The 14487-nt window shown below is 37.8% G+C and overlaps 1 protein-coding gene across 2 annotated transcripts in view; it reads left to right on the top strand.

The window, feature by feature from the left end:
* The window catches only part of dnajc10 (DnaJ (Hsp40) homolog, subfamily C, member 10), a 62115-nt gene extending 48355 nt beyond the window's left edge, over positions 1-13760 (top strand). Inside the window, exons 19-23 of one of the 2 annotated variants that reach the window (XM_080198870.1) lie at positions 558-611; positions 1390-1537; positions 5369-5488; positions 7738-7854; positions 11947-13760. In XM_080198870.1, coding sequence (XP_080054996.1) covers positions 558-611; positions 1390-1537; positions 5369-5488; positions 7738-7854; positions 11947-11958 — 451 coding nt within the window. In that variant the 3' untranslated portion in view covers positions 11959-13760. Of the gene's footprint in view, positions 1-557; positions 612-1389; positions 1538-5368; positions 5489-7737; positions 7864-11946 lie in introns of both variants that reach the window. The other variant, XM_080198869.1, reaches the window with a different exon arrangement.
* The last annotated feature ends 727 nt before the right edge of the window (positions 13761-14487 follow it).

Genomic DNA, 14487 nt, shown 5'->3' with positions numbered 1-14487 from the left:
GGATATTTTTAAAGCAGCGCTAGATAGTGTTTCACCCTCTTGCTTATTGACTGAGAACAGTTGGGAACGTGGAGTTGATGATAAATCAGATCAGCTATGATCTTACTGAGTGACCTATTCCTGTTCTTAATTCATGTGTTCATATTAAGTGCATAACAACTTATATCTGACATAGCTGCCCATACTTAACAAAGCTTTGAACTTTTTGGCCCATTACATCAGATTTCTAGGAGTTCATATCCCAGAGGTACCAGAAGATGCACTGGGGAATACCCCCTGTAAGTCCCCATAAAAGGAGTGCATGACAATCCCTCTCTTCCATTTCCTAATTTTGCAGCTATTTTGGCATGTTACTTGTATTTTCTATATTAAAGAAAGATGCAAAATACCTGTTCAATTCACCTCCCATTTCTTTATTTTCCATTATTAATTCCCCAGGCTAATAGCTGGTAACTAAATATTAAAATAAAATGTAAACTCTAGTTGATGTACACCATTTTGTTTCCATCTTTTGGCTTCACTTACAGCTTGTAACAGTTTCCTATTTCTCCCTACAGTAGCTATTCTGGTTGGTCCAGGAATGCAGAGTCACTTGGGTCTTGGGCATTAGGGTAAGTTTCTATGTATTGATTAAATGTTTGAAGACGTATTGCAAATTTAAAAATAAGAGTTAAAATATTCAAATGCTTAATGGTCAGTAACCATCTGATGATTTTGTTCATTCACAGAATGTGGGCATTGCTGGCTGAGCCAGCATTTATTGTCCATACCTAGTTGTCCTCCATTTCATAGGGCATTTAAGAGTCAATCACATTTCTGTGGATCTGGAATCACTTATAAGCCAAACTGATCAGGGTGGCAGATTTTCCTCCTTAAAGAACATTAGTGAACCAGATGGGATTTTACAACAGTTGACAATTGGTCATTCAAGTTTTTAATTTCAGATTTGTATTGACCACAAATGTCACCATTTGCCCTAGTGGGATTCAAACCCACGTTGCCCAGATGGAGCCTTTAGATTACTTAGTTCAGTAACAATACAACTTAATGCTATGGTGCATCAGATAACAATGGAAACAAGACAAGGTCACAATTCTCAGAAATTGCATTTGTGAATCCATGAAGTGGTGCGCACAGATTCTGATAGTAAATCTAAAGGGTAAACAAATGAATACTATTTATATAAATGTTGCTTATTGAGTTTGAGGCTGCAATCTGACCAAATTGCGTGCCAAACTCAAGGAACTGAAGGGAATGACTTTCTGCATTTCCCATATAACTCCGCCTGCAATTGAGTGACAAGCAAGATGTCACAAACAATAAACTGTTGAAAGCATTCATTTGTTTTACCTTTACAATATATCACTATCTTTCTTTTCTTTTACCCAGATTTCTTCCTCAAATTTCTATAGAACTCACACCAGAAGACTTTACAAACCAAGTATTAAAAGGAAAGGACCATTGGGTGATTGATTTCTATGCACCTTGGTGTGGCCCTTGCCGGAACTTTGCTCCTGAGTTTGAGCTTTTAGCTAAGGTAAATATCATATAGTAGACAGTTATAATGATTTGTTTCCTGTTGCTTAACATTTTTACAAAAACAACTACTACTGGTAAAGCCTTTAGGCTTCAACTTTTTGCCTGTTGGGCATGCATACTCACTGGCTCAGAAGCAGGCACGAAACACATTCTCAACACGGTCAGCCCTGGAGCATAATTTCAAGCTGGCTCGCCAATAAATGGCCATCAGACATGATACGTGCTCTGTGGAAGACTGAGTGCTGCCAGGGACGATGGGAAGAGAGTGGGAGTCCAGAAGATGAGGTGGGGCTGGCATTTCTGATGTGCTGTCTTGTGGACAGCTATTATGGCGTTGTCTCAAGGAGCTGCCAAACCATGAAAAATATATATCGATGACAAAACTATGCCACAAGTGTTGGGCAGCACAATCAAACACAGACCTCAGTCACCAAACACATATTTGTTAATTTTATTTCAGCTCTGGCAGTTCACCCTGCCTTGGATTGAAGTTGCAGCAAAAACATGAAGGCCTTCTTGTCAGTCAGCCCGTCCGCCAAGCGTAAAAGCAGAAGGCCCATATAAATTTATTAACAGGCTAAATTGCCTGCTTGATTTTGGTGGGCGCATTTCTGGCTCTCGCTTGTGTCCACGAACCAAAATATTGCTAAAGTGCATGATTATGTCTGAATGAATGTCCAGCGTCTCCCACAATTTCACACGCTTCCATGTTGGGTGCGTATCCACCCAGTCTACATAAAATTCAGGCCTTGGTCTTTCTATACCATACTTTTAATAAAATGAAGAAAACGTTGCAAAAATTGAGCCTAGAAAATAGACATTGTGTGCTTCACAGTGAGTATTGAATAAGTTTATGAACATATCCAGTTCTTTCAGAAGTTACTTAAAGGACAAAATGTATCAAAATGAGAGTGGAAATTGTAGAGGCACGAGCCATAATTTTCCAGTACTCCTTAAACTCAGGAATGGTGCTGAAGGACAGGAGAATTGCCAATATTAGATACTTGTTCAAAACAAGCCAGTGAATTTAACGTCATTCGTGTGGAACCTCTGGGACAAAATTGTTTGAATTTTAATTTGATATTTTATTGTCACATGTAACATATAGGGAAAAGAATTGTTTCTTGCACGGCAACCAGACAATGCGTACCATTCATAGAGAAGGAAACAAAAGAGTGCAGGATGTAGTGTTACAGTCAGAGCTGAGGTATAGAGAAAGATCAATTTAATGCAAGGTAAGTCCATTCAGAAGTCTGACAGCAACAGGGAAAAAGCGGTTCTTGAGTCAGTTTGTACATGACATCAGAACTTTTGTATCTTTTTCCCAACGGAAGAAGGTGGAAGAGAGAATGCCCAGGGTGCGTGAGGTCCTAAATTATGCTGGCTGCTTTGCCGAGGCAGCATAATTTGGGACAAAGTGAATGGACAGGGAGCTGGTTTGCTCAATGGATTGGGCTACCTTCATGAGTTTTTATAGTTTCTTGCAATCTTGGGCAGAGCAGGATCCATATCAAGCTGTAATACAACCAGAAAGAATGTTTTTCTATGGCGCATCTGTAAGAGTTGGTGAGAATCGCAGCTGATATACCAAATTTCATTAATCTTCTGAGAGAGTCATTGGTGGGCTTTCTTAACTATTGATGATCTGGACAAACTTGAAGCTCGCAACCCTTTCTACTTTGTCCCCATTGATGTAGACAGGGGCAAATTAATAACCACATGGACAAATTAATAATCACGTGGACAAATGCAGTTTAAGGGAAGTCAGCACAGATTTAAGGAAAAGAGCAAGGTAGTTAACAGAGATTTGGGCGATGCAAGCTAGACAGTACTTCCTATCTATTCCTAGTTGTCCTAAAGAGAAAATTGTCAACCACATAATGTAACATGCAGATCATGTGCAGACAAAACTGAGGAGTGGAAGGTTTTGTGGAATAGAGTGAACTTAGTTAGATTTGTGACAATCCAACAGCTTGCCTCGTAATTCTTGTGATCCTGCTATCAATCCAGAGGATACCATGTTCATTGAATTCAGTTTTACAATAAGTGATTTGAACTCTAGTACCATAACCACTGTGCTACCATAGCCCAAAAAATGGGGTGAATCCAAAGCTGCATTTTAAATATACTTCTTACTTAGTGTTTATGTTAATTGCCAAAAAAGCTTCACAATCAATAAAAACCTAACTTCCAAGTAAAGTGCTAAACAGGAGAATTGTAACCCATCCTTGCAATCCTATCTACCTACCTTTAATGCATTATAGATGTGTACCAGAGATATCACTGCAGCACATTTCCCTCAATTTGGCAACCGGGTGGTGTGAAAAGACCAAAGGTTTACTATGGATACTATGCTGAACACTTTTAAGTCAGAGACAGCACACCGTTCTTTCCCCAGACATCTTGAGTTTTGAGATATTTAAAAATTGGGTTGCATCTTTTATCAGAAATTATTATTTCATTAAACCTGCAAGCGTTTAGTTGTCCCTCCATAGATTGTGAGGACTGATAGAAAATGAGCTCATGTTCTAGGAACCAACAGCATTATGGTTTAGTGGAGTTTATAATTCTGCCATTTAGACAAGGGAGCAGATTTCAGTTCTGTAAATAACAGGCAGTTGCTACTGTATGCTTGCACCTTGTCAGACACTATAGTCATCGTACTCTAGTGTAAAATCAAAATTATTGTTCCAAAATGAAAATGCAGTGTCGCCATAATCCCAGAGGACTTTAGGATGTTCTCCCCTTTGAGAAAGAGCTGACTGATGGTGATTTTAAACTAAGGATCACCACCTCAAATGAGAGTAGCATTGTTGGGAAAGTGAGGCCTTCATGGATAACCTCAGTCGGTACGGAGATTGAATCTGTGCTTTTAGTGTTGTTCCACATCACGAACTAGCCATCCATCATCTGTTATTAATTGATGCCGTTCGCAACAATTATATCTTGTAGGTGTAGCGGGTGTGAAAGTTATTGCATTGCAAATTTTCCATTTTTTTCCCTTGAATTTCACAAATGTGAAAATATCTTGATAATTAGTCTGCAGTCGTTCTTTTGCTTTAAATTAAGTTACAAATGCTATAGGGACACTTAATTTCCTCACAGCTGGACTGCTTCTGTGCATTTTTCCAGTCCAATCAATTGCCTTTATCCCATATGCCAAGAGAGTTTCACAAAACATTTACTAAAAATATATTCATTGAACAGCACTGAGTGTTGGTTGCAGCTGGGTATAAATCTCATACTTCCTAAATTGCAATTACTCAACTTTTCATTAAAAGTGAGATTTGACTAACCATGAGTGCTCATTGTATTTATGCCTTATAATACATTGCTACTTTGTGTGTAAACAAGCTATTAATCATCTCAATAGCTCGTAACTACCTTCATATATTGTGAGCTAACTCTTAAATTGGCTGTTCAGTGCGATACTTTAACAATAGACTATGCATGTTTTCAGATGAATATACTCAAGCACACATAGAGTGCTTAGCTTCCTTTGGAATTTGTGCTACTTTCTTTTATTGTGTACTGAACTAGAGAACCAGCTTTAGAAATAAAGGAAATGATCATACATTTAGATGCTGATAATATGTCATTGCTCTGAAATGTTGGCGAGAATTTTTCACCCCTTTATGCCAGCAGTGTCTTGCCAACGGAATATGGGAATTTGAATGGCTAGCCAGCTAGAAAATTCTCACTTTTAATCTGTTTTCTTTCTTCTTAGATGCTGTCTGACCTGCAAATTTCCAGCATTTTGTTTAAATTTTGTATTTCCAACTTTTGTAGTCTTTTGCTTTTGTACATTAAATACATTTTTTTTAAACAGTCAATCAAAGGTGAAGTCAAAGCAGGAAAAATGGACTGCCAGAGTAACCCACACATTTGCCAAACAGCTGGCATCAGAGCTTACCCTACAGTTAAATTCTATCCATTCCAAGGAAAAAAGGTAAGCAATTGGGCCATATCTTTCTGGAAAAGGATATCATACAGAGCACACCATTACACTTTCCTCTGAAGCTTACTAATCCATCTTCACGTCCCATAGCTCAGCTAAACGTGCAAGGGAGGAAAAGCCCAACTGGATTACTCACACTGCTTATTACTACTGAGATGGCCAGCAATGCTTTAAAAAAAGTTCCTGTCCTTCCCTGCCTTGTTTCAAATTGATGGGATTTAGTTTTATTATCTTTAAAAGCCTTTCATATGCTATTACATAAAGGAGACATCCTTAGCTGAAAGATCCTTTGTACCATAACTTGCTGGAAGTGCAAGTAGATAACAGGATGATGAGAGCAGCTGCACAGAGTCCATAGTGAGTAGTGGGAGCACCAATGTATTTCCTTAACCAATGAGATTTAAAGAATGTGGATAAAAACAGAGGCAGGCATACAAATTTCAGTCCAACTGGGTATAGAAAGAGGATAAGAAGGAACATAAGTGTAAGGAAGGAATGTAAGTATGTCCTTATGGAAGGAAGAAACAATTTAAATTGGATGTTTTTAAAATCTCTTCACAATGATTTATTTCACGCAGGAATAAGATTAAACACTTTGATTTTTCACTTTCCAGGTCAGGTAAGTCCCTTTTTCGTTGCAGTAATAGTTATCACATCATTAAAATGGCACTTGCGCTGTTCAGTTGAATTAAGGAAGATGGTTGTGGTTGTCAGAGTCCAATCAAATCAGTCCCAGAACATCACTGCAGGTGTTCCTCAAGGTACTTTCCTAGGCCGACCATCTTCATCTGTTTCATCAAAGACTGACTCTCCAAGTCAGGACTATGAACGTTCAGGGATTTTCACTAATGATTGCACAGTGTTCAGATGCACTCACAACTCCTCAGATTCTGGAACAACCTTTGCCCACATGCAGCAAGATCTAGTCAATTTTTAGGCTTGGGCTGATAAGTGGCAAGTAACATTTGCGCCACACAATGGCTTGACGATGACTGTCTCCAATAAGATCTAACCATCTCCCCTTGTCAACTATTACTAAGTCCTCCACCATCACCATCCCAGGGGCTGCCTTTAACTTAACCAACCAAGTAAATACTGTGGCCACGAGCAGGTCAGAGCCTGGGAATTCTGCAGTGAGTAAGTCATCTCCAGGCTTCTCAAACCTTGTCCACCATTTACAAAATAGAAGTCAGGAATGTGATGGCATACTTTCCATTTGCTTAGATGAATGCTGCTCCAAAAACACTCGAAGCTTGATTTCATCAAAGATAAAGCAGCTCTTGACCAGCATCCCATCCATCTCCTCAAATTCACTCCATTCATCATTGCTACACAATAGCAACAGTACATACTATTTACAAAATTCACTGCAGCAACTTGCCAAGACTTCTTCAACAACACCATCCAATGCTGTGATCTCAACCACCTAGAAAAACACCACCTTCTAGACGGCGTTTAGGGGTGAGGAATAAATTCTTGACCTTGCCTGTGTCACTTACGTTCCAAGAATGAATTTAGAAGAAAAATTCCAGCACTAACTTTCTGTGACAAGTTTAATGGACTATTAATTCAGAAAGTCCTTAAAAATAACAGGGAGGTTGACGCACCTTTTGTGTGAAGCAAACAGATTAAAAGGGCCAACAAGTTCTGAAGATTCAAAACTCACAGTTTACCTCTTCTTCTGCTGGGTGATTTATGTTTTAATAACAGCATGTGTTGTTAACGCGCCATGATTTTTCTAACAAGATCCAGATGATTAATCAAAAAATTTTCTTTTTTTTTAAGAATTTCCCAATCCCTGACCTCAACATTCCAAATGAGATAGATAAAGACATCTCATCAAGTATCACATTGACCTTTTTTGCCTTTTCTACCTTGTAGCTTTTGCACCATCATACACCCAAAAAATACACACATTACTGATTCGTAGACATTTACCAGTGCTTTATGTAAGTCAGAAGGGCAGCATCTGGTTTTAACTATTTTTGAAAAAATGTGAATTCCCTGCCGCCGCCTCCATCATCAATGTAGGCAAATATATAACCTCTGTGAACGCTGCCCCTTCAGGGCTTGATGAACATGGCAATTAGCATAATGAAGAATTATGCTAAAGACTTCTCTTCTGCCCTTGCATGCTGCAGTGCTTAAGAATGTAATCTTGTCACCATTATCAACTATTCATTTTTCTCAAGAATGTATAGTTTTGCTTTTGCAAAATATGTAATGTTTTTGCCTTGCAGAAAAATGCTGCAGGAGAATATATAAACAGTAGAGATGCCAAAGTGATATCGCAGTTGTTGAGAGAGAGGTTAGAGGAACTTAAACCAAAATTAGACGACACATTTCCAGCTAAAAAGGTAATTAAGGTACTATATGTATTTTTTTTAAAGTGCAGATTAATTTGCAAAAATCAAACAGTTCATTGAAGTGGTGAAACCTTTCTATGAAAGTTCTACTGGGATGAAGCTCCCCTTTATTTGCTAATAACATCAATTTCCTTTCATCAGTTCCTAAAAAATTAAACCCACATCGAATTATAGTATAATAATCAAACTTTAAAATATTTCAGCTGGTCATGCAACCTTTGGTCACTTGTATCATTGATATTTTCAATTGCAACTGGTTTCTATTGTATCTCTGTTGTAAATAAAGGATGAAACTGTTCTAAATTGATGTAAATGTGAATATATGCACATTACTTACACATTGTCCTGTAACTTTCAGACTCTGAGGTGTCATAATTGGTGTGGGTACCCCAAAAATGCGCCAAGGAAGTCTCCAAATAAGGATTGCATTGTGATTGCCTGAAAGTTCCAACTTTGGGCAACTGCAATTGGAATGATCCAAAAGTACAATTTAAATTTCATGAAAATGGAAATATGGATTGGGTCACTAATTCCTGGGTAATTGCAGTCCTGAATCCCCCCCTCCTCCTAACACCCCACCCAATCCTCATGTGACCCCTACTTAGCACACCTACGACACCACTACCCTCCCCCAACCTCCTTAATCCTACAGTTGCTTTCTCCCTAATTTCTGAAAATGGCTGGTCCTTTAAGCTCATCTGCTTTACAGCAGTTAGTGTCGTAAAAGGCACTTCCTAACATTTGACTCTCCAACCCTCAACTAAAGGGCTCAGAAACATGCTGCCCAACACAGTTCTCACTAGGCCTGAGTCAGAAGGCCAGGTAAGAAAGGAGCGGCTCTATTTCCAGGTAAGTAACTAGGAGTGGATTGACAATCTGACTCTGACTGCCATTCCATGGAAGTTGAGGCCCAATCAAACTTGTATAAAGCAAATAAAATTTGGGCTAAGTTTAGGGCATTCACCTCATTGATTGATATCTTCTATCAAGCTGAATACAATTTAGACTTTCATATTTCCTTCCCAATTTATTTATCTCCTGAGTCATTGTCATTGGGCCATACAGTGCAGAAAAGGCCCTTTGGCCCATTGTGTCTGCACCAACAATATGTACCACTGAAGACATGAATAATCTCATTTTCCTGCTCTTATCCATACTGTGTAATATTTTAAGTGCTCATCTAAATATTTTTTAAAGGTTGTAAAGTTTCCGGCCTTGCCAACCTTCCTAGCAGTGCATTTCAGATTCCTGCAACACTAAGTGAAAACGCTTTTTCTCAAATCCCCTCTGAATCTCCTGCCCCTTACCCTAAAGCTATGCCCCCATGTGATTGACTCTTCCAACGAAGGAAACAGCTGTTCCCTATTCACCCTGTCCATAATCCCTTTAATCTTATACACCATCATGTTCCCCCTTAGTCTTCTCTGCTATAATGAAAACAATCCAAGTCTGCCTAGTCTTTCCATAAAGCTCAAATGTTCCATGCCAGGTAACATCCTGGTGAACCTCTCTGTATCACCTCTAGTGCTATCACATTCTTCCTTTTATAGTGAAATGACCAGACACGCTGCTCTAGCTGTGGTCTAACCAGCTCTCAGTACAACTCCAACATTATCTTCTTGCTCTTATACCCTATACCATGACTGATGAAAACAAGTGTGCCATGTGCCCTTTTAACTATCCTATTCACATGTTGTGCCAACTTCAGGGAACTGTGAATAATTACCCCAAGATCCTCCTCTTTCTTTAAGCTTCCTGGTGTTCTGCCATTCATTAAATGCTCCCTTTTGTTTCTTCTTCCAATGTGCATCACTTTTCACTTATCAGGGTTAAATACCATTTGTCACTGCTCTGCCCATCTGACCAACCCTTCTATATCTTTCTGTAATCTATAGCCACCTTCTTCACTATTAACCATCTTGCCAAGCTTGGTGTCATCTGCAAACTTGCTTAGCATTGCCCCCACATTTTCATCTATATTGTTTATGTATATAACAATAAGAGTCCCATTACTGATCCTTGTGGTACACCGCTGGACACTGGCATTTAGTCATTCGAACAGCCTGCTACAATTACCTCTTGAGCCTTTTAAGGTCCATCACACCAAGTTTCTCTGAATTCCATGTACTTTAACCTTCTCAATCAGTCTCCCATGTGGGACTTTGTCAAAAGCTTTGCTAAAAATCCATACAAACTATGTCAACTGAACTTCCCTCATCCACACACTTGGTCACATTTTTGAAAAATTCTAACAGATTTGTTAGGCATGACCTCCCTTTGACAAAGCTATGCTGACTATCCATAATTAATTAACCCACGAGAGAGATGAAGAACCAGAACAAAGAAAGGTTTTCAAGTCAAAGTTTTTGGAATTTCTCCTTGACCCGTGAATTGTTCACACAAGGCAGGCATCATATTCTTATACTTGGCCAACTAACATATAATGTAAAGTTTAACTGATCTGGATTACATAAGGGTGTTGAATGGGTTGTGAAAAAGTGGTGCAGAAAAGTATTACCAAGTCACAATGTTGACATTTTTCAGTATTGTATCCTCTTGTGATATAATACTTTATCTGTATTTGCTTGAATGTTGATGAAATTAATTTTAAAAATGAAAGATTGCATTCCATGAAATTTAATAGTTTCCTGCCTTCAATTATTACCTCTTTCTCCCATGAAGACTGAGTTATAATGATTTTCAATCCCTTTTGCCTCAGAATCTTTTAATACCTTGCTGATGTAACCATTCCTCAGGTATGGGTCTGTCAGCGTTGTAAGATGTCTGATTGTGGGAGTTATCAAAAGGAGCAAAATCCTCCCTTTATCCCACAGCTATATATGAATATGTTTGGCAGGAGTAATTAGACAGTGAAGAAGAGCGGCGTTCTTTTTGTTGCTTGCCATCCAGGCACTACCTTGGTTGAGGTTAATTTGCTTAATGCAGACAACACATTTGAATAACAATTTGCATTGACATGGCACCTTTAACATTGAGGAATGTCTCATTTTTAAAAAATTCTGCAACAGCCTGAAAGTTTCCTGTTCTGAACAACTCAATGTCACCGACCTAGCATGATAATCTCAGTAAGACGTATTACAATGATTATTTCCGTTGTGAGCACAAGAGATAAAATGTTCTTGACTATGAGGGATGTATTTATTATTGTGGTCCAGCCGTACCCACTTTGGATCCTAAGTGGTTGTCTTTGTACTTAAATTGCAATAGGATTCCAATTTTTGAGAAGGAAGGTCATTGTAAGTCAGACAAGTTCCTACTGCTTCTGGTAGAGGACATATCTCTGATATTAGAATTACCTTTTACATTGCAGAAAACGTGACCAATCCAGTGTGAATTTTCCAAGCAGAAGATCAGTACGTTTTGGCCTTCCTGTTGAATTGAAAATATCTTTCTGAAAAGTAAACCGACCATAAATTAATTAATATTGCGTCCCAAGCTTAGGTCTAGTTTTTCCTTCAGTTTATTTGTTCTCTAGATACGAGAGAAGCTGTTCAGTTACCTTGAGAATGTAGTGATAGGGTCTTCGTGAATTGCTTTGGGTGTCTTTGTGCTGCCACAGTAGTGTTAATGAATTCCAGATGTTTGATCCAGCACTGTACAATTTGGAAGTGATTATATTTGTTCCACTGAGATTTCTTTAACAGCCATTTTCGATTTGCCTTAACAACTTCATCTTTTAGATTTTGAGATTGTCAAATCACTGTACAGTAATTCTGAATAATTACCCTCCAGGTGTTTGAATGCTGTAAAGAGCACAAGATGGACAAAACTGAGATCAAAATTATTTTGATTGTCATTTCATAATTCCGATGGGTTTTTTTATAGCTCTGCTGCCACTAGTTCTGAGTGAAATGAAATGTTTGATTGTCAGTTTGAGGCAGACTGGTTAACCCCAAACCAACATGAGTCAATAAACCTAAGAAACTTTTCAGCTTTATATTTTAAGATATTTAACACTTACTAGTTCTCTATGTACTCCATTTATTAATTGCATTTGATCTTTTGCCCTTAAATAAAGTTGCTTCCCTTGTATTGTTTCTAATTTTTTTTTTCCTATTTCAGGTTGAACTATAAAATTGGCATATATTGCTTCCCAGATGCCACAATGTCAAGTGGAAATCAGCGATAATATCTGCCACTAAAATCCAAAATATACGAAGTAAATAATAGATTTTAACAACCAGCTGTATTCCATTTTGTATATAAGATGAAACTCATTCTATAAACTGGTTTATTCACCTTTAAATAAAATTAGGTGAACAGCCACAGAATGATGTGCGCAAGTAAATTCCTCTGACAAGCTGGTGAAGGGTTCCTGGACAACTCCATATTTTAGCAGTTTTTATCTTTTTTGAAATCTTATGTATGATAGTATTTTTGACATCTGTTGGCCTACTATCTCAAAATATTTCTGAACTGTGTGTTTTCCACATTTAGTATTTCCACTCCATTCAGTTAAGGTGGTAAATTAAATGAATTGGGAAATGTAAACTTCTCATTACCAGCTCTCCCTGCTGCAATATGTTTTGCTGACAATGGCAAATTGAAGGGATCACTGGTAATAATATGCACTGATGATATAAATTATGTGAAAATGATTACTTTGTATGCAAAGGAAGTTTGACTTGTGCATGATTTCTAAAACAAGAAGCATGGGCTCTGATTTCCAATGAAGTGATCTGGGATGTCCTTTCATTGTTATTGGAGAGTACCAGATTTTTCTGCTTTTAGTAGAATGTTTGAATAAAATAGATGGGAGTTTGAGCATTGCACATTAGTGCATAATTTTGCTGTTGCTGGTGAAACACAATTAAATTTATACCCGTTTTCTTTACGTACTGTAGGTTTTGTTGGATTGTATTCAGTATATGGTTTGCTTAATTAATGTTTTTGAAATTACTTTAAGCCCTGAACAAAATTAGTGAACACTCCTTATAAATTAAATAACTGATGCATTTATGGCTACTTCCAATAAATTCGAGGTATATTTTATTGCAAGGTATTGTCTGTACGTTTGTTCTAGCTAATCTGATCCAACATTTGATATTTGAAAGTCAGCTAATGCATGCAGTTGTATAATAATGGATACAAATTGTAAGTGTACTGCAGCATTGGACTTTCTGACATGGTTTTTAAGACCCATGTAGTGAAAGGGGACAATTATTCTTCAGTTGAACTCTAGTTTCTTGCTGTGCAGGAAAATCTCCTAACAAAGAAATGTTCTTGGTTTACATGCTACTTCATGATCTTCGTGAAAAAAATGTAGATTCAAGTGTTTCTTCACTCTTCAAAATGAGGTGTTGTCAATCTTTGAAATTTGATATATTTTGCTAACAACTCTTGAAGCAATTCAAAACTGAACCTTGGTGTTTATTTTGAGGTATTGCAACTGTACTTCAGGGAGAAGTCACTGATATATTGGGCAAAAGCTGACCAAAATGAACTTTTGTGAGTCACTTACTAATGCAATTTTTTATCTTTTTGGTCTCGACCTTGTTCAATTGACATAAGCATTTTTTTCCTAACTGAACATTTCACACATGCTTTAAATCACTTCAGTGCAGTGTTAATTAGCTCTTACAACATTTGGGTCAACCAAATTAAATTATCCTACATTTTAACATTTTATGTTTTTAGATTAATTCTTTGTGTCACGATAGTGCGTAAATGAAACAACTATACAAGCAACCAAAAGAAACCTTCAGTGAAAACTCTAGTGTTGTTTTCATTCCCAGGAGTACACAAACACTATCCACTCACATGCAAGTTCAGAAAGGATAATACAGGATCAGTTCATGTTTTTTATGTAGTCGTTGCATTTACTGTGGTTTCTATAATTGTTTATAGTTTAATAAAATTGGAATATGGTTCATAAATGTTACTGATTCCTCATTCAGTATTCTTCATTGGTTATTCTCCTTCACACGTTCCAAGATCACTACCAAGTCACTCCTTAGTAGATTCATTGGAATAGGCTTGACACAATATTTTTAGTGGCCATTTGATTTGATTTTGATTTATTATTGTCACATGTATTAGATAAGTGGAAAGTATTATTTTTGCGTACGAAACAGACACAGCATACAGCTCATGGAGAAAGAAATGAGAGTGCAGAATGTAGTGTTACATTCATAGCTTGGGTGCAGAGAAATGTCAACTTAATGCAAGGTAGGTCCATTCAAAAGTCTGACAGCAACAGGGAAGGAGCTGTTCTTGAGTCGATTAGTACATAATCTCAGACTTTGCATCTTTTTCCCGATGGAAGAAGGTGGAAGAGCGAATATCCGTGATGCGTGGGGTCCTTAATTATGCTGGCTGCTTTGTCGAGGCAGTGGGAAGTGTAGACAGAGTCAGTGGATGGGAGGCTGGTTTGCCTGATGGATTGGGTTACATTAACAACCTTTTGTAGTTTCTTGCAGTCTTGGGCAGCGTATGAGCCATACTAAGCTATGATACAACCAAAAAGAATGCTTTCTATGATGCATCTGTAAAAGCCTGCGAGTTGTAGCTGACATGCCAAATTTCCTCAGTCTTCTGAGAAAGTAGAGGTGCTGATGTCCAGGTTGTTGGTGATATGGACACCTTAAAACTTGAAGCTTTCAA

Source organism: Carcharhinus amblyrhynchos, chromosome 11, assembly GCF_965287045.1.
Source record: "Carcharhinus amblyrhynchos chromosome 11, sCarAmb.v2.hapA, whole genome shotgun sequence".
NCBI lineage: Eukaryota > Metazoa > Chordata > Chondrichthyes > Carcharhiniformes > Carcharhinidae > Carcharhinus > Carcharhinus amblyrhynchos.
This window is presented reverse-complemented; position numbering and strand designations above follow the sequence as displayed.